At 31.2% G+C, this 25,749-nt stretch overlaps 2 protein-coding genes across 2 annotated transcripts in view; one reads left to right on the forward strand and one right to left on the reverse strand.

The window, feature by feature from the left end:
- Positions 1–4,297: 4,297 nt before the first annotated feature.
- On the reverse strand, positions 4,298–10,515 carry LOC143067730 (A-kinase anchor protein 14-like). The gene is made up of 5 exons (XM_076241215.1): positions 10,409–10,515; positions 8,191–8,461; positions 7,432–7,611; positions 5,519–5,571; positions 4,298–4,702 (listed from the first exon to the last, which is right to left on the reverse strand). The coding sequence occupies exons 2-5, from the start codon at positions 8,449–8,451 to the stop codon at positions 4,618–4,620; spliced, it is 579 nt and encodes a 192-aa protein (XP_076097330.1). The 5' UTR covers positions 8,452–8,461; positions 10,409–10,515; the 3' UTR covers positions 4,298–4,617.
- Positions 10,516–10,583: 68 nt separating this feature from the next.
- The window catches only part of LOC143067728 (cell division cycle protein 16 homolog), a 31,053-nt gene continuing 15,887 nt past the window's right edge, over positions 10,584–25,749 (forward strand). Inside the window, exons 1-5 of the mRNA XM_076241213.1 lie at positions 10,584–10,726; positions 12,334–12,388; positions 19,086–19,183; positions 19,504–19,542; positions 23,478–23,594. Coding sequence (XP_076097328.1) covers positions 10,622–10,726; positions 12,334–12,388; positions 19,086–19,183; positions 19,504–19,542; positions 23,478–23,594 — 414 coding nt within the window. The 5' untranslated portion in view covers positions 10,584–10,621. The remainder of the gene's footprint in view (positions 10,727–12,333; positions 12,389–19,085; positions 19,184–19,503; positions 19,543–23,477; positions 23,595–25,749) is intronic.

Here is a 25,749-nt window from a genome sequence, read left to right on the forward strand (position 1 = left end):
TTTCTCACTTGACCATCTCTGTCAAGTTTTTTTTTATATTAAATTTTATCTGTACTTTATGTTGTATACATAATTAGTATTATTTTTGTGCTGTGATATTGTTGTTGTCTTTGCTCATAATTGAAGAATGCTTTAGTTTATTAATTTGTTAGTTTATTTTAAATCAAACTGCTTTATAAGCAAAAAAGATATTTCTTATCATCTAATGTTAGTTTTACACTATTTTTATTATGCTATTTAAATATATATTATATATATATAACTTATAAGCAAGATTTCATACACAAACTTATGGCAGAAATATTTGTTGGTGCATAGTTAAAACATTTAATTAACTCAAAAGTTTACATGTATAAAATATCAAAAGAACAAAATAATTGGCCAAAACAGGAAAAGTTTAAAGATATATAAACAGAAAATAACTTTGCTTTTATACAGGCATTTTCTATAAAATATTTCAGAAAAGATACAATTTTATCACAAGTTTCATAATTTGTAAAACTTGACAATAGTACTGTATTATATTTTTTTTTATAACAGTTTACTTTTTAAACACAAACAAATATAGAAATAAATTTAATATCTAGACTCAGACATTTTCTTCAGAAAATATGAAATTTGGACTTTGGTATGCATTTATTTTTCTGAATTTATTTATTTAAATATTTATTAATATATTATAGTTTTGTCATGGACTTGCACTTGTGATAAACAAACACTAGCCATAATAATAAGATTTTTTGTGAGTAGATTTTTTTCTTCAAATGATTTTTTGTACAAAAATAAAAATGAATTTATATTGTGGAATTAAGTATTATCTCAGCAAGTTGTTACCAAAAATAACTACTTATTTATAATTATATATATCATTCTCCAGTTATAACAGAATTATTTGTGTCTATCTTTGTTATACAACATGTCTGATACTCAGTAGTATGTATCATTGTGTGATATTGTCAACTGTAGGATGTTTTTTGGGAATACCTCTAACAACTTGAGGGTGTAGAATACTGCCAATACAGATGAACATATTGTTAAAAACATTTACCGGTAGCTTTGCTCACAACTCATACATGAATTTGATTTAGAAGTTACATAAAATAAAAATATTTTGTAATCTTTCCTATGTATATTATTATGAACTTTCGTCTTTCAAAATATTTATTTTTCATTTGTAATCATATATATTGGGAAGTGCTACAAAGATATGGAATGAGTTTAAAAGCACAAAATTAAAATCATTCAGCTGATATGCATTATGCTGTAGCCTATATTTATCAATCCATATCTGTGTTTTATTCTTTCATATGTTTGTCTTTATAAATTTTAATAAAACAAATTTTCTACATGTATTTTTCTCATTTTTTGTCTTCTTACATTGATGGAAAAAGTTTGGTATATATCTTTAAAGAAGAACCTTGCACAGAGTCCCTTCAAATTAACAACAACAAGATAGTTCATATCATGTATTAGTCACGGGATTATAGGTTGATAATACTATTGTAAATAAAAAGAACAATATCTCACTGTCCCTGCTGATGCACAAATTTTATCTGTAAAAGGGCAATAACTCTGATATAATTTTGTTTAGTTCATATAGAAATGTTCATGATCTTAAAAACATGTAGCCATGAAATTGCTTACATTTTCAATAATTTTCTTAAAATTTCTGTTTCTCAAACAGCACAACTCCTGCAAGTATAGTTGACCAAACTATTTATGGTACTGTTTTAAGACCTTCAGCAACCTTTGAAATGAATTTCACAAAAAATCTGACAAATAATGAGGTGTGTGGTATTCTTATAATACAATTACATTCCAAAAGAACAACATATTTGATGTGCACCAATTTTTGAGCTTGTCCAAGAAATTTCTGATAAAAATCTTAGTTGTTAAGCCTTTAGAAGACTAGGCAAAACAGTCCTATATAGAGGGGTGGATGTCTGGTATTTCTACAACATGCATTCTGAAAGTATATCAAGGGTTACTCATGTTCCCATTTTTACCATGCATAATTTTGTGAATAATTGATGGACAGAAAAGAATAATTTACTTGATCTGAAACTTATTAGCACATGTCTCACTATTATATAGAAAAAGAGGTCATTATGCTCACTACCGGTAGCTACAATAAGAGAAGGGGAACTTTTTTTCCAACAATTTATTTTGTCCCAAGTCAGGAGCCTGTAAATGAGTTTTTTGTGTTTTTTTTCTATAGTTGTAATGTTCTATGTCATTTGGTGTCTGGTGGAGTGTTGTCTCTTTGGCATCATACCACATCTTCTGTTATTTTAAATGTTATCCCAACAATCATTCATTAAACCAAATTCAACTGATACAGGGTAGCTGAAAATATTAAGACTTGGACAAATAGTTTACACCCTTGTTATCTCTAGGTCTTCCATTTTGAAACTTTTGGCGCAGTCAAGACAAAAGCCTAAGACAAGTGGCAGATAAAAAATATCAATAACTTGAAACTACAAAGGATGTACTTTTATTAACATTTATTTGATTTTGGTTTCTATGTTATTACTCAGTTATTTGTGACATAAAGAAGAACAAGTGCATGGTTCCAAGAAAAAAAGAAGAGCAAACAACTTGAATCCTATTAAGGGTATACGATACAGTTACAGGGGAGGTAATGATGTTGCTAACGTAAAATGTTATTTTCGCAACGTCAAACTATGACATATCGTGAAAAGATGCATTTTTCGACTTTTTTTTATCATTCAAACTGATTTAATTTGAAAACGAGTGCATGGACCCCTATTTTTTAAAACGATATTTTATTTCATTTTGCAGGGAGATTATGTGGACCAAATTTTATAAAACTGTAAATAGAGGATTTTTTTTAATTTTGATAAATATACAGCAAAAAAAACCGATTTTTTTCTTAATTCATAACCATTTGATAAATATGAGTTATTTCTGAATAAAAAAAATGCATAATTTTTTAGGATACTTATAAAATACAAAAAAATACAAATTATCTAACAGACAACAATTTGTGTTTATCTTTTTAAACAAAACAGTTATGGCTTTCTTTCGAAAGGAAAAATATGGCCACAAATTCGAATTTTGAGCAAATATACAAAATTTCGACCTCATTTAACTCAAAAAGTAGCACATGAAGGTATATTTTTGATTAAATATTTGATTTGAGCAGGCAAAAACTAGCCTATATGGAAATTTTCATCAAACTGTAAATACAGGATCAAAACTGTATGGTATGCCCTTAAGGGAAGTGACATGGCTTTTTATGGCCCTGCAACAAAGTTGTTAAAAAAGGGTTAAAAAATTCTTCATTCAAGGGCATTTCCAACTGTAAAGAGTGACAGTTTACCAACTATATCAGCAAACTTTAACTAGTTAATGAATGAATCTTGCCTTGCTTATCATTCGTCTTGATAAAAATGTAAAATATGCAAAAATGAGAAAATAGACCATCATACAACTCACTTAAGCAGAAAACTTAAAATTGAAAATTACTAATTTATTTTAGTATTCTTTTCTTTCATTTTTGCTTACGTGATTTGTCTATATGCCTTTTTGTGTTTCTTTGATGAATATGATGTGACTCTGTACTTCCTATCATTGTGTTATTGTCTTATTGTGCTATTGTATTTTTTTGAATTCCTGTCTTTCATTTTTGCTAATGTGCTTTGACTATATGCCTTTTTGTGCTTCTTTATTACATATGTGTTTGTTTTTATAGTGATTAAGATTATAAAAAAATGTTGACTGCTGTATCGCTATTTTGACATGTTTACCTATTATGTCCGTTTGTTTTGATCAAACGTTGTTGTCAATATAATAGATTTTGATGTGAATGTTATACCAGTGAGAGGTTTAGCTAGCTATAAAAACGAGGTTGAATCCACCATTTTCTACATTAAAAAATGCCTGTACCAAGTCAGGAATATGACATTTGTTATCCATTTGTTTGAAGAGTTTGAGCTTTTGATTTTGTCATTATATTATGGACTTTCTGTTTTGGATTTCCCTCTGAGTTCGGTATTTTTGTAATTTTACCTTTTGATAGTGATAGTAAAGAGATTGGTAGTTTTTAGTGTCAAAAGAAACACAACACTTCTGTCTATTTCCCATTCAATAAAAAATCAAAACCATCTGATGCTCCTTGGAAATGCCCAATTATTGAAAGATTTTGTAAATTACTTGCATACAGATTATTTCTGGTATTTTCAGAGCTTTGAGGTCCTAACATTAGAACTTCTATTCACTCTCAATATATACCAAATTATGAATCATCAGCAAACTTTCTAATTGATAAATCATGTTGTTTAAAAATAATTTATTTATTCAAATATCAATAAATACAATAAATATATCTTCCTTCATGATTGAGTGATATTGTGTTTTTTTCTTATCAAACCATCTGCTTCAAAAATTAAAATATGCTGCTTATGCACAGATATAAAAGAATAGCTTTAAAAATAAAATAAAAAAAACATAACATCCCAAATTATTTTTGACATGATTTATATAAAGATAAAAAGAAGATTCATCTTATCACAGACATTAGTTTTGTTGTTCATAACATTTATTTATCTGATCACTTGTAAATTGACTAAAGAACCGTCTCCTGACTGGAATGAATTAGAACTCCACCATCTGCATCATCATCACTTTGTTTTCTATAATATCTTTTAACCATTTCTCTCTAAATCGGGACTGTCCTGGTCTGAAATGTCAAGTTTATTATATTATTTCTAAATATTCTAAAAAACAAAGGTCAATTTTAGTTTTAAGTATAAAAGACTTATCAGTATTTCACTTACAATAGCAATATGCTTAAGTGAAGTGTCAAAGGCTTGTCAGTCCATATATGACATTTTGCTAATTGTATCAGATCACATTAAAAATCTATTTTGTTAGTTTCCTAACAATTGAAATACAAAAACAATTTTCAGACCTTGAATTCCCTCAATTTTTTAATCATTTATACATTTTATGCAAAAATGCATGACTTATGCCTATTGGTGTATTTTTTCCTCAAAATTTTAAGGTCCTTTATGAAAACAAATATAACAGGCTATTATTTGAACTTGGAATTATTTTAATTATGGAATTTGCATAATTTCTTGTGCTGGAAATTTTTTAATGAATTCCATGTTTATTCTGTACTGAAATGTTCTGTGCTGCGCACAACACTTTATATTACAAAGAAGATAGTACATTTTCAATAAAATGTACTGTGCCACGCACAACACTATCTATACAAAATACATTGTATGGAAAGTGTTGTGATCCGCTCAAAACATTATAATACATTTTTTTACCAAATAAACATGGAATTTATTCAAAAATTCAAGCACAAGAAATTATGCAAATTCCATAATTAGAAATAATTCCAAGTTCAAATAATAGCCTGTTATATGTTATTTGGTATTCAGTAGACTTGTGTCTTGTGGACATTTGAAATATGTTATTTTATAGCATTCAGAATTCAAGGGCCAAAAAAAGTTGGCTTTATCATAACTTTACAATTTATACTTACTTGTGAACTAACTTGTGTGTCTCATAAACATAGTATGTATCAACTGGGTAATGCTAGAAAAAGAAGATAATTTATCAATAAGAGCAAATAAAAGCTTTCTTAAATAGTCAGGGAAGAAAATAAATATAAAACATACATGATCAATAGGCAGGATTATAACATTTTACTTTATTCCAATGTTATTATCATAACTCTAAAATCTCTTACATTGATTTTTTTTAATGTTCTTAAAAGTAATGTCAGGTTCAATTTGCTAAAACTCTTTAGATTTTGCCAAGTTACACATAAAATAACCAAAACAAAAGCAGAAGAAAAACATTTGCCATCTCAACATACATGTAAGAATATTCTTTTATTAGTGTTCAAACTGTGTGCCTGAAATAATATGTTGACTGACAGACACTGAAATGGTGTTTGTGAATTGGCAATTATCTGAATCTGAATTACATTTTGACATGGGAGTATTATATTGACAGGAACTACAACGATTAATTAGCATTTATTTATAACCCGGGTAGCCCTGTAGAAAAGATATGGAAACTGTTTAATTAGTACGCTGTCATTAATTTTTTTTGTATTACCTGTCGGAAAACACCTTTACTTATTTCAATCACGTCGGTAGACCTATATTTGTGAACAACTTATTTAAACAAATCGACTGATGCATAAAAAATGAAAATCGGCCCAGAATGAATTTTTCTACAACGATTTGAAATAGTGAGTGACATTATTTTATTAGTTTGTGGGTGAAGTTTAAATCGTGATTAAGGTGTGTTCCGGTTACCGCAGGTTAACAATAAATATATTTGATAAATATTAAAACTGTAAAGTTTAGAGTAATATATATGTTTAAGTTACTAAATAATCCTGGAAAGTACAAATTTCCAGTTTAAAATACGAAAATTAATCGAAAATACCAATCAACTAAATAAGCAGAAGAAAACAGAGATCTAACTACGTTATATAGCTATATATATAATACATTTCTGTTCCCTAAAATATGTTATCACTATCCGACAAAATGAGACTGGTCAATATTATTGAACAGTCGCACAAGAATTTGTATAATGTCACTATACAAATCCTTGAGTCGCAGTACTAAAAAAAATTTCAACACATCAGGGTTCAGCTGAACATTCGTATATACCAACCAATGATCTTACCCTGGATTTAGAGCGAAGCTTAATAATTCCTACATTTATCTAAAATCTGTTTGATCTTTTGATTTTATCAGAACCATCATTAAAAATCGTCTTAAATATGCAGGAAATGTGTGCCACTCAGTGGAGTAAACAGTAGTTATTATATAATCACAACTTGCGATATATATTACATATAGTCCAATTTATAGACAATAGAAAAATAAATCATTAAAAATGGGGCATTTATTCAATAAATTTGGTACAAATTTCCATCGTTGATGTGTTTCTCTATAGAATTAATGAGCACTCGCATTAATCCATCAATTACTAAATCGGCACACATATGCAGATGTAAGGTAACGGAATCTGTCGAGGTTTGCCGATTGCTGTTTCCTAAGAATTTATCACAACTTTCGATTTCTTCTTTAATTTCCGTAATTCCAAAAGCTACCGAGAATGGCAATATTGTAGGGCACCACACGCTGGTATGTAATATTATAACGTGCCATGTTTCAAGCTAATTAACATGTCATTAAATTGCGCACGGCATTGCAGATGAAACGTTTGAAGTCGGGTCGTAGTAGTTCCTGTCAATATAATACTTCCATGATTTTAATAAGAAAATAACAATAACCTGTTTTTTCCAGAATTTAAAAACAAAATGAGTTTACATGTTTAACATACAGTTACATATTTAATTGTTAATTTATCAAATTATCTCCCTTATAATAAAATTCTAGATTGAAATGGTTATACAGATAGCTATTTTACCTTAGGTTTAATTTTTGATACAACAAATGAAAAATAAACTGAAGCTGTTGCTCTTGGAATTGGTTTTCTTCTTGTTGGTATGCTCCATCGTACTCTGAATCTGTATCGTGAATCAAAATCGTACTCTTCTGCTCCCAAAAAGTCTATACAATATAACCAACTTACATCATACTGCCATGTCTACAAAAATAATAACCCAAGAATGTAATACATATCAAAATGTAAGTTTACATCCAGGTAAACTATACTGTAGACTAATAAATATCAGAATGTATTTTGTTATCAAATGTCTCAATTGTTTCTTAATGGATAGATAGAGAAAAGTTAACTGGTTTTATTATTAACTATTAATAGAGGAATACATGTGCTTATCATACAAATGAGGGAAATTTAATTAAGAAATAATCCTTCCTGAATTGGATAAAAACCATACTGAAGTCATACTGAACTCTCAATTACATTAATAGAGACAACTTAACCTTCACCTAAATGTATTGAAGTATTTTTTCTACAAGTGAATGAAGTGATCAATTATTTTTTTGTCATTTGTGGTATTACTATATTATTCAAATTCTACTGGCTATACTGATCATACTCATACATTAGAAAAAATATTTTTCATGCAATTTTAGACTTAGTTTAACAGCAAAAAGTTGAATTAGAAAAATTTCGTTTTCAAAATTACACTTATAAGAGGAAATAATTACATGACAAAAAAACAATTATTCTAAAACGTTTGTTTACATCTACGGTTTCTACCTTTATATATTCATGCATTTTTTCTTCTGCTTTTGCAACAGAATAATCTCCTATGGTAAGCCATTTAATATTTTCTACAACAAAATTTTCATCCCTGACAAATGTATTTTCTGGACTTGTTTCAGATTGTTGTATAATTGATTCAAATGTCTTTTCTCTTTCTGTAAGAGCTATTCCAGTCTCTAGTCGTTTAATAGAAGCCTCTATTACATCATCAACCAACTTTTTTGCTTGATCGGCATATGCTTCTTCTGCGGACATGGTTTATGTACTACAAAAAAACAAAACAGTGTTATGTCCATGCATTGATACTGCAGCTGACTGAGTAACAATGAGTCAAAAATCTTTGAAAGTACTAGATCAAGATTATTGGGATCCAAATGAAACTTTTAAAACAGTCATCTCTTGGTCAAGGTATTTAAACTTTTGTCAGTTCAATTGTCGTGAATTGTGTGATAAGATTTGTATAGAAAATACTATACAAATCCTTAATTAAATACAATAGCTATTATTCTCTATGTAGTTAATTTACTGGAACCCATAAGGCTAATATGGCTGTATACAGTATTACACATCAAATTTTATTCTAGAGTACAGACAAAACATAAACTAGAAAAGTTTTAAAGCATGACAAGAACTAGATGATTTAATCTTAAATGGTTTTTGTGTTTCAGAAAATAATAAACTTTTCTGGATTTTAAGTTTTTTTTTTTTCATTTCCACAGAAAGAGCCAAAAATATTACGTTTGGAAACATATTTGGGATACTCCCAGATAAGGATTTAATCAACATACATGTGTAAGCCTTTAAGTGATAGACCAGGGTTTGGGCAAAATTACTGACAAATGTTACCATTCTTAATTCTAATGCAACATCATTTGTTACATTTAATTTGATTGGATGACCAATTCTCATGGCATCAATTCACAATTGATGTTGCGAAAATGTATGTGCAAGTGCAAAAGACGTATGGCAGCGTTTAAATATAAGAAGATGTGGTATGAGTTTTTTTGTCAATGGAACCATTTAAATGCATGATTTGAGGTTGTTTATTGTCAGTTTCATTAGAATAGAGATGACAATATTGTATTAAGCTAAATTTGCGACCATTAATCATGAATCTCTTCTTTATTTAATTCAAATCATAAACGAATATAAAGGACCGAGACGACAAAGGCCAAACTAGTTCATGGCTGAAACGTCTCCAAACCATGAAACGGCAACATTTAGATGAATCCGGGTACGTCCGCCCTGATTTCGGTTCGCCCTAGTTACTGTTCACCCTAGTTCCGTTTCGCCCTGAGACCGTTTGCCCTGATACCTGCTCACCCTGATTTTTATTTTTTATTATAGTGTTGTGTTGTGTGTATTTAATTGAATATGTTGAAGTCCGTCTACAATTTCACCGAATATTTACGATGTATTATGTTGTCTACAGCTAGCTGCTCAGTGGCGGATCCAGCCATTTTAAAAAGGGGGGGTTCCCAACACAAAGTAATGGGGGGGTTCCAACTATAAGCTCCCATTCAAATGCATTGATCGGCCAAAAAAAAGGGGGGGTTCCAACCCCTGGAACCCCACCCTGGATCCGCCACTGCTGCTACTAGGTTATAAGTTCCTGTAAATTTCAGGACTACAAGATATTGTGACTTCAAGGTATTGAGAACAAAGTTAGTATCTGTATGAAATTACGTTACTAGGAAATTAGTTTTTATGAATTTCGATCAAAATGTTATTTTTATTATTATTCCATCAAAGACAATTCATATACCAATCAGTGATATCAAAGATTTCAAATTATACCTAATCAGCAATCAAAATTCAATCAACAGTACTTAAAAGTAATTATAAAATAAAGTGTAACAATGCAGCCAAGAATTTTATTTAATTAATATTCTGTATTTAACTTTTAATAGATATACATAAATTTGAATATATATAAATATATATTTCTTTCATTAATGTAACATATAAATATCATAAATGAAAATAGGGCGAACGAACCCAGGGCTAACAGATTACCAGGGCGAACAAACTCAGTGCGAACGAACCTAGGGCGAACATGTAATCAGGGCAAACGGTCCCAAAACCCATTTAGATTTACCATTTTGAATGTGTTAAAACTGTTTTAAAACCTCATTTACAAACATCTTTCATTGGAAAACAAACTGATTGGTAGTTTTCATTAATATGATTGTTACATTCAAATGTACGCTACCTGGAAATTAAGAGTTTTCAATCTAAAAGGTTTAACAATTATTGACTTTTTTCACAAAATAGTGTCCTTCATATTGTTTACGTTTCCATGTAAAATCTAAAAATATTGACCAATTATTTTGAAGCTTTCAAAACTAGAAGTTGTAATTTCCGTCGTATCATTTAGACGTCTTTTTATTGGATTATTTGACCGGAAGTAAAACAGATAACAAGTATGGCGGGTGATGAAGTGAAAATTGAAACTTCAGAAAAGCAACCTCCACCTTGCAACTATAACCTCCCGAAGCTGAGAGAAAGAGTAAAACAGTATATCGACAAGGTACTGTTGAATATATCCATACATTTTTATTTTTACATTCATCATTGGCAGTGATTTTGTCCCCATTCAAATACTAAAGTTCGACAAAAATGTCTGTTTATGTTTACATCTCGAGAATTACTCTGATATATTACCCAACTATTTTTGTATAGATACCTTCTTACGACTATATCAAAGAAAAAAGTAAACATTTTAATTAAGGTTCATTTGAACCCTTTGTCTAAAATGGCCGTATTTTCACCTCAAAATTTACTCTGAGTACAGACAAACCTGTGCATCTGTAAAAAAATTCAGACATAGCATGCCCTAGATAATCAAATTTCAAATGTGTTTAATGCTTAAGAAAAATAAAAACTTACCAAGATTTTTGCAGTGCACTTTTTTTCATTCCCCCAGAAGGTGCCAAAATAAACTAAGTTGGGAAACAGGTTTGAGAACTTCTCCACAGGTAATAATTGAAGTGAGCGTTTTTAATTGACATGGACATTAGATGGACAATAGATACCTGACAATAATTGATGATTTAAACTGTGTACCTGAGTGGATCGTATCAAGAGAAACTCAACTGTTTGTTAATTTTATCATCTTCTGCAGGGACGAAAAAAAGTGCACGGAAAAATCCAGTTAAGTAATGAATTTTCTGAATCATACAATGTATTTGAATTCTATTTATCTAGGGCATGCACAGGTTTGTTTGTACACAGAGTAAATTTTGAGGTGAAAATACGGCCGTTTTAGCCATAGGGTCCACATGAACCTTAAGGAAAGTTCATAATCATATAAAAATCAAAATGTAGGTGTACAGGTTGGTCTGTACTGTAGCGTAAACAAAACATTTTTGAAAATAGGTTGTAATGAATCTTGATGTGCAAGAATGAAGTTTGAAGTGCTACATAATGGTAAAATCTTACTGCTCCACTGACAGTATCATGATGGTCCGTTCCAACCCCAATGCTCTGTCAATTCATTCCAACTATTAAAAGCACATCATTTAACCCAATGAACTATTACAATTACATTATTATGTTTATTTTAGTACTTTACACATATAAAATCATGATATATAAAATGTACAATAAATAAAAAAAAAGAAAATTATTTCTATGATTTATTATAAAAGATTTCTTTTTGGCCTGGACGGATTCTGACCATGATCTAAACAAAAACTTTAATATAAAGAGACATATTCATTAGAAAAAAAAAAAAAAACAGTAACAAAAATTGTTAAGTCCCAGTTATACATTGTAATAAACAAAATCAGGCAAACCAAATTGACTGACCTGAAACATGTGGAATAAATTGGCTTGGAATTATTGACTAGCATTCCCACTGATGCTACATGTAAGTACATGTAATCCCCCATAGACCATGCAGACTAATTCTACAAAAAAAAATGTCAAAGAAAAAGTAGGGGGTTTGTTCTCATTTGTCTAAATGCTTGTATCATAATTAATCATTATAGAAACTTAGATCTGGTATAAAGGGAGCATATTTTCATTGACACAAGTTTTTGTTGTCAAATAAATAAAAAAATTGCTAGAAAATTAAGGAAAAGATTTAGTTACATAAATTATTGTCAAATTCTAGATTGCAATTTATGTTTTCAGCATCATTATGACTCCGCTTTATTTTGGGCTGACAAGATTGTTTCCCTATCAAACGGTAAGGCATAATTAAAGATATTGGAAAATACATGTACATTTGTACATGCTAGTTTTTTTTTATTGATATCTAAAAATTTTCTCTGTCTGGTATTCTCCACAGAGGTTCTTATTTATGAATATTGCAAGATGCCACTAGAAATATTTCACAAAGCAGAAAAATAACACAGGTTTCTGGAAAAATTCAATGAGCATATATATAACAGATATATACTTAAGGCCTAAATTAAAATATTGTTCGTTTGCTGTCAGCCGACCGACCCAAAAAAATCGCCGCAACCCAAATAATTTTATTGCATTTTTGAAAACATTTTTTTTATTCCGGAATTTTGTCGGTTGTGGTTTAGAATCGTGTGCTGATTTCTGGGTTACATCATTTGGCAATCCTCAGTAGAATCCGCTACTCTCCTTCTATCTATGACCGAGTTCACTTGAAACTCTCGAGTTAACTTTACTTACTCGAGTTTCAACAAAACGATTTTACTTGAACCACTCGAGTTAACCCCTTGTACCCTGGTTCCAACCCTCACCGAGCAAGGGTTAAACTCGAGAAACTCTTGAATGACGTCAAACCAATGAGAATATTTTATTTTTTATGCTTGGTCAGGGCCTTATCCTAGAGTTACTTAGAGTTGTTCCTAATATCAACTCTGGTGCGTTCACGTGATAATCTATTAACTTTGAAGCCTATTGAGGAGTTCCAAGTGAACTCGGCCTATTAGATGAGGGTACAGAATCGGCCGAGTTGAGACGAATGGGGTTACATGCAGTTTTGATTTCCGATAGTACATTGAAATGTTTTTAAGGTATACAGTTTAATATTAATTTACAAATAGAACAACACGACATGGAGGTCAAGGCATGGAAATTGCATTATGTGCCAGTGTTGAGAGGAAAGAAATGGCACTTACTCAAAAACATTTATAAAAAACAAAATAATCAAATCATCAGTAGAACAGACATGGACGTCATTGACTGTGATAGGAACCACAGAAATTAGTGCAGAAGTTGATACCGCCATAGAAACAGGACATTTGACGCTCAAACTTCATTCAAATACAGGAACAGAAACATTTGAAGCCAACCCTGACGATTTTGTAGGGACTGCCTACGAATTTGACAAAAACTTAAAATATGTTAAATATTGTTGATGTACATGTAACTGAATCTAGTACATCTTCATCTTGTGTCCAAGAGTCAGATCGGTCTTCAATTGCAGGCCCTAGTGCATTTGACAGGTTGACAAATAGAAGCACCAAGCAGTCACAGAAAAAAACCCAGAGATTTACAAGTATTAAAATTTAATATATTTTTATACGACCGCAAAAATTTTAATTTTCGTCGTATATTGCTATCACGTTGGCGTCGTCGTCCTACGTCGTCGTCCTGCGTCGTCGTCGTCCGAATACTTTTAGTTTCCGCACTCTAACTTGAGTAAAAGTGAATAGAAATCTATGAAATTTTGACACAAGGTTTATGACCACAAAAGGAAGGTTGGGATTGATTTTGGGAGTTTTGGTTCCTACAGTTTAGGAATTAGGGGCCAAAAAAGGGCCCAAATAAGCATTATTCTTGGTTTTCGCACCATAACTTAAGTGTAAGTAAATAGAAATCTATGAAATTTAAACACAAGGTTTATGACCATAAATGGAAGGTTGGGTTTGATTTTGGGAGTTTTGGTCCCAACAGTTTAGGAATAAGGGGCCCAAAGGGTCCAAAATTGAACTTTGTTTGATTTCATCAAAAATTGAATAATTGGGGTTCTTTGATATGCCGAATCTAACTGGGTATGTAGATTCTTAATTTTTGGTCCCGTTTTCAAATTGGTCTACATTAAGGTCCAAAGGGTCCAAAATTAAACTTAGTTTGATTTTAACAAAAATTGAATCCTTGGGGTTCTTTGATATGCTGAATCTAAAAATGTGCTCAGATTTTTTATTATTGGCCCAGTTGTCAAGTTGGTCCAAATCGGGGTCCAAAATTAAACTTTGTTTGATTTCATCAAAAATTGAATAATTGGGGTTCTTTGATATGCCAAATCTAACTGTGTATGTAGATTCTTAATTTTTGGTCCCGTTATCAAATTGGTCTACATTAAAGTCCAAATGGTCCAAAATTAAACTAAGTTTGATTTTAACAAAAATTGAATTCTTGGGCTTTTTTGATATGCTGAATCTAAACATGTACTTAGATTTTTATACGCCGCAAAAATTTTAATTTTTTGTCGTATATTGCTATCACGTTGGCGTCGTCGTCGTCCAAATACTTTTAGTTTTCGTACTTTAACTTTAGTAAAAATGAATAGAAATTGATGAAATTTTGACACAAGGTTTATGACCACAAAAGGAAGGTTGGGATTGATTTTGGGAGTTTTGGTCCCAACATTTTAGGAATTAGAGGCCAAAAAGGGCCCAAATAAGCATTTTCTTGGTTTTCGCACTATAACTTTAGTTTAAGTGAATAGAAATCTATGAAATTTTGACATAAGGTTTATGACCACAAAAGGAAGGTTGGGATTGATTTTGGGAGTTTTGGTTCCAAATGTTTAGGAATTAGGGGCCAAAAAAGGGCCAAATAAGCATTATTCTTGGTTTTCGCACAATAACTTTAGTATAAGTAAATAGATATCAGTGAAATTTAAACACAAGGTTTATGACCACAAAAGGAAGGTTGGGATTGATTTTGGGAGTTGAGGTCCCAACAGTTTAGGAATTAGGGGCCAAAAAGGTGCCCAAATAAGCATTATTCTTGGTTTTCGCACCATAACTTAAGTATAAGTAAATAGAAATCTATGAAATTTAAACACAAGGTTTATGACCATAAAAGGAAGGTTGGGTTTGATTTTGGGAGTTTTGGTCCCAACAGTTTAGGAATAAGGGGCCCAAAGGGTCCAAAATTGAACTTTGTTTGATTTCATCAAAAATTGAATAATTGGGGTTCTTTGATATGCTAAATCTAACTGTGTATGTAGATTCTTAATTTTTGGTCCCGTTTTCAAATTGGTCTACATTAAGGTCCAAAGGGTCCAAAATTAAACTTAGTTTGATTTTAACAAAAATTGAATCCTTGGGGTTCTTTAATATGTTGAATCTAAAAATGAACTTAGATTTTGATTATTGGCCCAGTTTTCAAGTTGGTCCAAATCGGGGTCCAAAATTAAACTTTGTTTGATTTCATCAAAAATTGAATAATTGGGGTTCTTTGATATGCCAAATCTAACTGTGTATGTAGATTCTTAATTTTTGGTCCCGTTTTCAAATTGGTCTACATTAAAGTCCAAAGGGTCCAAAATTAAACTAAATTTGATTTTAACAAAAATTGAATTCTTGGGCTTTTTTGATGTGCTGAATCTAAACATGTACTTAGATTTTTGTTTATGGGCTGGTTCAAATCAGGATTCAAAATTATTATATTAAGTATTGTGCAATAGCAAGAAATTTTCAATTGCACAGTATTCAGCAATAGCAAGAAATCTTCAATTGCACTGTATTGTGCAATAGCAAGAAATTTTCAATCGCTCAGTATTGCGCAATAGCTAGAAATCTTCAATTGCACAGTATTGTGCAATAGCAAATATTTTCAATTGCACAGTATTGCGCAATAGCCAGAAATATCTAATTGCACAATATTGTGCAATAGCAAGAAATTTTCAATTGATTGGAGTTATCTTTCTTTGTCCACAATAGTAGTTGAGTCAACTTAAATCATTGTTTTATACAATATATATTCACTTTTACTACCAACTGATAAATTAAAACAATCTTTACCATTCAGTGATAACAAGCACCTTTTGTTACATTTTAATATTTTATGATGTATTTAAATGAGTAGTTATTGTTTCAAACTCCATTAGAAATTTGAATTGAGATCAGTTTTGGTAAAAGGGAAAGGGGGATGTGAAAAAAAAAATGGGGGGGGGGGGGGGGGGGTTAAATTTTTCTCATTTCAGATTTCATAAATAAAAAGAAAATTTCTTCAAACATTTTTTTGAGAGGATTAATATTCAACAGCATAGTGAATTGCTCAAAGGCAAAAAAAATTTTTTAAGTTCATTAGACCACATTCATTCTGTGTCAGAAACCTATGCTGTGTCAACTATTTAATCACAATCCAAATTTAGAGCTGTATCCAGCTTGAATGTTGTGTCCATACTTGCCCCAACCGTTCAGGGTTCAACCTCTGCGTTCGTATAAAGCTGTGCCCTGCGGAGCATCTGGTTGATTATGGGCCCAGTTTTCAAGTTGGTTCAAATCAGGATCAAAAATTATTATATTAAGTTTTGTGCAATAGCAAGAAATTTTCAATTGCACAGTATTCACCAATAGCAAGAAATCTTCAATTGCACAATATTGTGCAATAGCAAGAAATTTTCAATTGCACAGTATTGCGCAATAGCAAGAAATCTTCAATTGCACAGTATTGTGCAATAGCAAATATTTTCAATTACTCAGTATTGCGCAATAGCAAGAAATATCTAATTGCAATTTCAATTGGAGTTATCTTTCTTTGTCCAGAATAGTAGTTGAATCAACTTAAATCTTTGTTTTATACAATACAGATATATGATTAATATTTCAATTGGAGTTATCTTTCTTTGTCCAGAATAGTAGTTGAATCAACTTAAATCATTGTTTTATACAAAATACAATGTATATTCACTTTTTCTTCCAACTGATAAATTAAAACAATCTTTACCATTCAGTGATAACAAGCACTTTATTTTACATTTTAATATTTTATGATGTATTTAAATGAGTAGTTATTGTTGCAAACTCCATTAGAAATTTGAATTGAGATCAGTTTTGGAAAAAGGGAAAGGGGGATGTGAAAACAAATGGGGGTGGGGGGGTTAAATTTTTCTCATTTCAGGTTTCATAAATAAAAAGAAAATTTCTTCAAACATTTTTTTGAGAGGATTAATATTCAACAGCATAGTGAATTGCTCAAAGGCAAAAAAAATATTTTAAGTTCATTAGACCACATTCATTCTGTGTCAGAAACCTATGCTGTGTCAACTATTTAATCACAATCCAAATTTAGAGCTGAATCCAGCTTGAATGTTGTGTCCATACTTGCCCCAACCGTTCAGGGTTCAACCTCTGCGGTCGTATAAAGCTGCGCCCTGTGGAGCATCTGGTTTCACAATGGAGTATGTTCCTTTAGGATAAGGGGAACTGTCCAGCTTCATTGTTTCTATAAACCAGGCTGTAGTCTCCCTAAGTTGAGTCACTTTATATACCAAGGCTCCCACTTTCTATGGCATTTTATAGTGACACAGGGGCCAGTAACATGCAATGTTTTGTTTGGACAAGCCCTGAGAATGTATATTTTTAAAAGGATACATACTTAGGGATCGGTCCAAGAAAACGTTGTATGTAAATACCAGGCCCTGTGCATCTAGTCGCTTAATTCACATTTCCCTTTCCATAGTATGTTGGCAAGAAAGCAATTTTTGGCTATAAACAAATACTAGTACTTGTGAAGATTGCAAAAAATAAATTGTCTGACACCTTATATATTTTTGAATACACGTATGTATTCTATCAGTCCATTCAATAGCAAGTCTCGTAAAAGAAGACGTGTGTGTTCATGTTTTTCTGCAATGTTCATAAAAGGTTATTCAATATTTAATGTGCAAGTATACTAACTGGGAACCCCCAGTTTCTCTGGTGCTAAGAGTGACTGGTTAATGATCCATATGCATTCAATACACCAAGCACTCACCATGCAGTTGTATTACTAAGCCAGAAAGCACACTACAGAGGGTGATTAAGGATTAAAAGGTGCATATATGATAGCAGTGAATATATCTAGCAGAACACAATGAAGAAAAAAAAGAGCAGATATACACATATAAAAGAATATATAAGAGGTGAAGGTTATAGCAAGTGACACATAAATGCATGCATATGCAGAGATAAAAGATGTACGAGGCTCCCTACATTCATACTATTATATAAACATCCAAAATATTTTTCCAGAAAAAAAATAAAATAATTTACCTACCTACCTACCCACAAAAAAAATTCTGGGTAGGAGAATGGCAAACAAACAATATTTTAATTTAGGCCTAAAGATTTCTAAGCGACATTGGGTTACATTTTAATTTACAGTCATAATTTTGTTGATGCTGTGACTGCCTTTAACATACATGTATATACACTATTTTATTATACGTAATTTTGTTGATGCTGTGACTGCCTTTAACATACATGTATATACACTATTTTATTATACATAATTTTATTGTTATTTGCTAAATTTTGCTTTGGTCTTATTTTGTGGTACTTTTTCTTATAACACTATTTGAGTGAATTGGTTTTTTTCTCAGATTAGATTGAGGCGTATGACTTTATGAGCCTACTTTAATATTTGTTAGTATTTAATGTATGGTGTATGTTTGTTAGTAACAATTTTCTTTTGAACATGTTTTTGTACCATCACAAATTATTTGAATAATTAATATTACCAGCATTATTGATTGATTGTTGCTTGCTTACCATGCAGTATGATGCAGTGACGATGTAAAAATCTGTGCATTTCCATAACACTTTAGGATGTAAAGCAATAAATATTTAGTAATGTTAGAATAAACATCCCCAAACACACCTAAAAAATATGATGACCCTTCCAATAAAAGTCACACAAACATTTGTGAGGTCTTAAGTTTGTCAGTTGAAACACATTTTTTATTACAGGCAATGTTGATGATATATACTGGTATGCACAAACATTATACCTGACAGGACAGTATCACAGAGCTTCAAGATTACTCAGGAACAAAAAATTAGATAAGGTATTCATACTATTAGCTCATTCCTTTAGGTGATGGTAAATATATTTAAACTGAACAATCACGAGTTTAACTGGTGGCATGAAACTAAGTTAGCTTTTGAGAGCGCCTCACAATAAGAGTTATTTGTTCTCAGCAAGATACACTACCTATGCCCATGATGCCTTTCAGCATGACATACAATTAAAAAGGTTGTATACTTTATTTGAGTGATTTTGGATAATAGGACATCTTTATGAGAAGAATAGATCATTAAAGTATGTGTGATAAATTTAAATACCGGTACATACATTTAATACTGATATTGACTTTCTTTTTTTCAGACAAATACCTCATGTCGCCATTTAGCAGCCTTATGTCATGTAAGTCTATCTCAATAAACTTTTATATGCATTAATCATTTGTAAAATGGTTTTAAATGTCATTTTAATTTAATGGTATGCTCCATCTCAGAGAGCTCATTAATTACACATCCAACAGACTCCAACTTGTACCAATTTAACTTGAAAATACACCTTTGAACAAAGCACTTATTGATTTTGGAATAGAAGGACATTGTCACAGTGCAAATAAACAGACTGACAAATTTGAAAATATTCCTTTTTAGCTCACCTGGCCTGAAGGGCCAAGTGAGCTTTTCCCATCACTTGGCGTCCGGCGTCCGGCGTCCGTCGTCGTCCGTCGTCTGTCGTCCGTCGTCGTCCGTCGTCGTTAACTTTTACAAAAATCTTCTCCTCTGAAACTACTGGGCCAAATTAAACCAAACTTGGTTACAATCATCATTGGGGTATCTAGTTTAAAGAATGTGTGGCGTGACCCGGCCAACCAACCAAGATGGCCGCCATGGCTAAAAATAGAACATAGGGGTAAAATGCAGTTTTTGGCTTATAACTCAAAAACCAAAGCATTTAGAGCAAATCTGACATGGGGTAAAATTGTTTATCAGGTCAAGATCTATCTGCCCTCAAATTTTCAAATGAATGCAACAACCCGTTATTGGGTTGCTGCCCCTGAACTGGTAATTTTTGGGAATTTTTGCTGTTTTTGGCTATTATCTTGAATATTATTATAGATAGAGATAAACTGTAAACAGCAATAATGTTCAGCAAAATAAGATTTACAAATAAGTCAACATGACCAAAATGGTCAGTTGACCCCTTTAGGAGTTATTGACCTTTATAGTCAATTTTTAACCATTTTTCGTAAATCTTAGTAATCTTTTACAAAAATCTTCTCCTCTGAAACTACTGGGCCAAATTAATCCAAACTTGGCCATAATTATCTTTGGGATATCTAGTTTAAAAAATGTGTGGCGTGACCCGTCAAACCAACCAAGATGGCCGCCATGGCTAAAAATAGAACATAGGGGTAAAATGCAGTTTTTGGCTTATAACTCAAAAACCAAAGCATTTAGAGCAAATCTGACAATGGGTAAAATTGTTTATCAGGTCAAGATCTATCTGCCCTCAAATTTTCAGATGAATCGGACAACCTGTTGTTGGGTTGCTGCCCCTAAATTGGTAATTTTAAGGAAATTTTACTGTTTTGGGTTATTATCTTGAATATTATTATAGATAGAGATAAACTTTAAACAGCAATAATGTACAGCAAAGTAAGATTTACAAATAAGTCAACATGACTGAAATGGTCAATTGACCCCCTAAGGAGTTATTGTCCTTTATAGTCAATTTTTAACAATTTTCATAAAATTTGTAAATTTTTACAAACATTTTTTACTGAAACTACTGGGCCAAGTTCATTATAGATAGAGATAATTGTAAGCAGCAAGAATGTTCAGTAAAGTAAGATGTACAAACACATTATCATCACCAAAACACAATTTCGTCATGAATCCATCTTCTTCCTTTGAATAATATTCACATAGACCAAGGTGAGCGACACAGGCTCTTTAGAGCCTCTAGTTTGATGATACCTTTTGAGTTATAAATCACATCTTAACAAGTCTTTAGTCATTGTTGGTAGATAGTGTGCCTGGAAGATCATAACTATCTCTATTGTTTTAGCAAAGAAGCATTTAATAAACCGAAAATTGGACTAAAGGAGTAGGTTCATTAAGACCCCTTTTTGGTCCCAAAATATAGCAGTTTTAGAAAATTGTGAAAATGTTATCTTTAAGCTATATTTTGGAAAGTAAAATGCTTCTGCTACATAAATATGAGCTGTTATTGACAATAAAATGCACAAATATAGCGTTCTAGCATCATTAAATTGTGCTAAATTACTGAAACCTTCAAAATTTCAGCATTTTGGTTAATTTTTAGACGGTTTCCGTCTAAAATGAAAGTGGCCACATTCGTGTTCATTTATAATATTGAAATGTAAGTTGTATTTGATGATAATACAAAACATATATAAAGGTTGAGGATGAACACAAATGCGGCTACTTTCATTTTTGACAAAAAACATCTGAAAAGTGACGTTTCAAAAAACATCTAAAAAGTGACGTTTTTTGGCATATTCGATAGATTTTTCATATTTAAGCTTGAATCAGAGCGTTTTTGATGAAAGAAGACTTCAAGTCTTCTGAAGGCCAATGGTGCCGACTTTAAAATTATTGAATTCTCCATATGCCGCATTCGTTTCTGTGTATTACAATTTCATAACAACTTTTGATTCCTGATACCGATTTTTACACATGATTAAGCATCTGAATCATTTAATTTATAAATTAGGAAATCACTATCATTAATATATACCCTTTTATTTATGTAAATTATTAGATTTCATCTCATCTACATGAACGTTATTTGTTTACTTGTAACCGGATGTTTTTACTGTAGATATTTGAAGTATGCATGGGTGAATTTGGTATCGGGACAACTCGCCCTGTTTACATGTTCGCCCTTGAAGTTACGAATTTACAGACAAAAAGATTTTGTTTTTAATAAATAGAAAGGATCTATTTCTTATTAAATTGTTGTCTTTATTCATCGTTTTCCTTTGTCATGTGAATTAGATGCCCTTTTAATTCAAATGGTTTGAATCTATTTATAAAATTATTCAAGACTCAGTTGATAAGAGCAGTACGTTGCTGTTGGGAGAATTTTGATTACACTCTAAATGCTCATAGAATAAGAAATATAATCTAAACTGAATGTACCTCCTTCTGAATAATTTATTGCAATATAAATATAAATCCCTCTTGACAAGAGAAATCTGACTTTTGTCAGAAATATTTGTTTCAAATGTGCAAAGGTAATCACGTGTGGCGGCCATATTGGTTTGTTTACAAATATGTGAAGAAGCCTCTAGAACCATGACCTAAACATAAATAGTCTTCCGAAAACGTAAACTTTATGCAATACTATTTTATCAATCATGATTATTTTCATAAATTTAAATTTGATTATTTAAAGAAATAAAATTATAACAATTACGATTTTAGATTAGAGATTCTACACAGACATGCTTTGATCTATTTATAGCCAAATTAGTTTACCTGTGTTAAAATGTAAATAATGGTCTAAATGGATATTAATTTGTTTACTAAACAAGTAAAGACAAACTATGGATGGAAGATAATAATTCACATAAATATTTCAGGACATTTGATTTATTTTAATAAATTTTCAGTTATTTAGTATTTTGCAAAAAAGGGGGAGGATTTTTTTACATGTCAGGCCGTATCTCAAAAACAATTAATGATTATTGCTTAAAACTTTACACACTTCTTTGTTATATTAATCTAAAGATCTGTATACGTTTTGGTTTTGATTCAAAATTTTATTTTAGTGATATTTAGTTTTTTTGAAGAAAAAAAGAGGGGGGTTCATATGTCCCTCTGTATCTCAAAAACAATAAATGGAACAAAGCAGCCTGGGTTAGTGGGGCTGCTATTATGGTAATTCAAATTACCTTTCGTTCACCTTCTTCCACCTCAGAGTTATCAGCTCTTTGATTAATGACTAAATCAGTTAAAATCTTTCACATAAACTAATCGAATCAATTGAAATAGACACTAAAAGTGTCCAAAAACTTTTGTTAGATGAACCTGAAATTTGAGGCCAAAATCAGCCCATACCGGACCTTCTCCTTTTAGTTTCCTCATCATTTGACATTGTTCACAATGGTTTTAGTATACTTTCAACACCAAAACCAAAATATCAAGTACCTTACACTAAAACTATGTTTCTGTACAGCATGTCCATCAGCTGAAGTCCATACAGATCACAACTCATCTAAAGCACCCTTGAATGATGCTTCTTATTGTTATTGTGAAAATTTTATATTATTTGATGTTTTATGAAGTATGAAATAACTGTTTTTTATATTTCAGTATGAGTGTAAAGAATGGCAGGAAGCATTAAACATACTTGATTTGGTAGAAAACAACAATATGAGACAACTTACACAGAGTTTTAATGAGTCACATTTTGACTTGGTTATGAAAGAGGTAAAATTCTTATGCATAATTATATTTTGTTATGTTGACTTATTTATGAATTATATCAGGTATCTGTTTCAAAGTTTTGAGGATATAAAATGATTGTACATCATACATCTATTATTCAATTAACCCATATTCTCATAATTTATTGGTCAAAGTTTTCTTGAGTTCCTTTCTACAGACACCGTCTTCACGCTGAACTGCTAAATCTACAGGCCTGCAGCTCAATTTTTGAAAATTTTTAGTTAGATTCTGTTGGCCTGCAGGTCTGATTTTTACAGGCCCGAGAGCAATTTTACCAGCCTGGGCTGCCACTCGTCGTGAAGACTGCACCATATATATGTAAAAGGTAACCTATATTGGATGTAAAGGATGAAATGTAAGGTGTTCATGTCCATGTGACAGGATTCTTCTGACCTTTACCAAATTTCTATGGTTAATCGGTTAGCATTAGGTTTTCATGAATAGATCGATTTCTCAGATTATACTACAAGTTAAGATAAGATAAATTTTGTTTCCAATAGAGGACCCATTATGGGCATAGGCAGTATACTGATTTTTATATTAAACAATTGCAATACATGTATAGACAATACACAAGAAAAAAAAACATGAAAAACATGAAATATAAATTGAGTAAATACTACATGTAGTCCTGTAAACCACTATGTTTAGTGTTTAGTAACCATACACCAGAAGCGTCATCACATCCATTATAAAAATAGCTTTTTTGAGTTAAGTCCTTCCCTGTGGCTGATTTGTTCATCGAACAAATACATGTAGTATTGGTGTTCATATATGCAAGAGTCACCAAGGGCAGGTGCTAAAAGGACACTCAGGCCAATACACAGAAATATGAATATTTAAACAATTTACAACTCAAGCATAAACTAATACTCAAATCTGGATTACTATAAAATAATCCTTCTCGTGGCTATTGCACTTAAATAAGATTAATATGCAGCTAACCAATGTAGGAGTCACCAAGTGCAGGTGCTTAAAGGACATAGTAATTTGTTATGTAGAATTTGTGTGCCAAAATTATATGGATTTTGATGCAGCTCCTAGCACAACTTGTCCATATGTGAATAAGAAAGAAAAAAAATACACATAAAACACAAACAATGGTATAAATTATGAGTATTTTTTATTCTGTTTTATGAAAGCACACATTTTGTACAAAATATCCTTGTTTTTATTATTCATTAACCAAATAAACTGATCTTTAGTTAAGTATAAGTAATAAGTCAACTATATATGGTGTGTCGTAATTTTTGCTTCTCGATATGTTTTGATATAGTTATAAAGCCAGCAAATACGAATATCTCATAAAACTAGTAAATGCACGGGGTAATAAATAAATATGGACGTCAAATCTGTTGTCTGTTCTCTCTTGGTAGCGTGAATAAATAATCAATAGTAAAAATGATACGTTTATTAAACATCTAGAACTGCCGATATATTTCCATACAAGTACAATATTCCAACAATAATATATGATAAACATATACGGGGCGAAGATACTTAAATAATATTCTTACTTGTATTTTCGTACGGGTCAAACGGGATTATCTTAAATATAACAATGACAATATAAATAAAATGCAAGGCATACAGCTATCTGCGCTGCTTCTTACCTCTAAATTATAACCCTTACTTGTAATATAAAATGCGAGGCATACAGCTAATGTGCTGCTTCTTACCTCTAGGAACCCCCGGGATGAGCCTTGCTGCAAGCCAAATATAAACACAGCAAAGACTGACGAACGTGACGTTGCACTGGTATTTATTTCAAATTACCGGAAGTAAATATTCTAAGCAGGAAGAAAAACATAACGTAACATAACGTAAAACGCTTCCATAAAATATAGGAGTCCTCGACTCAAAATGCTTATAATAATACAATCTTATGAATAATCAAATATAGACATACTAATTCTTCCAGTTAAGAACACTTATTAAATGAACACTTTTGGGTTCACGCTTAAAATATTGACCCAACGGTAACGTTCTGAACAATACATGACAAAGTTGCGCCATATACGACGTTATCGATACAGCTAATAACATAAAGTAAAACGGACGTAAATTACTCATTCAATATACTAAATACTAGAAATAACTTCTGACAACTCATATAAACTCTCATAATACAATAATA

Source organism: Mytilus galloprovincialis, chromosome 3 (assembly GCF_965363235.1).
Source record: "Mytilus galloprovincialis chromosome 3, xbMytGall1.hap1.1, whole genome shotgun sequence".
In the NCBI taxonomy this organism is placed as follows: domain Eukaryota; kingdom Metazoa; phylum Mollusca; class Bivalvia; order Mytilida; family Mytilidae; genus Mytilus; species Mytilus galloprovincialis.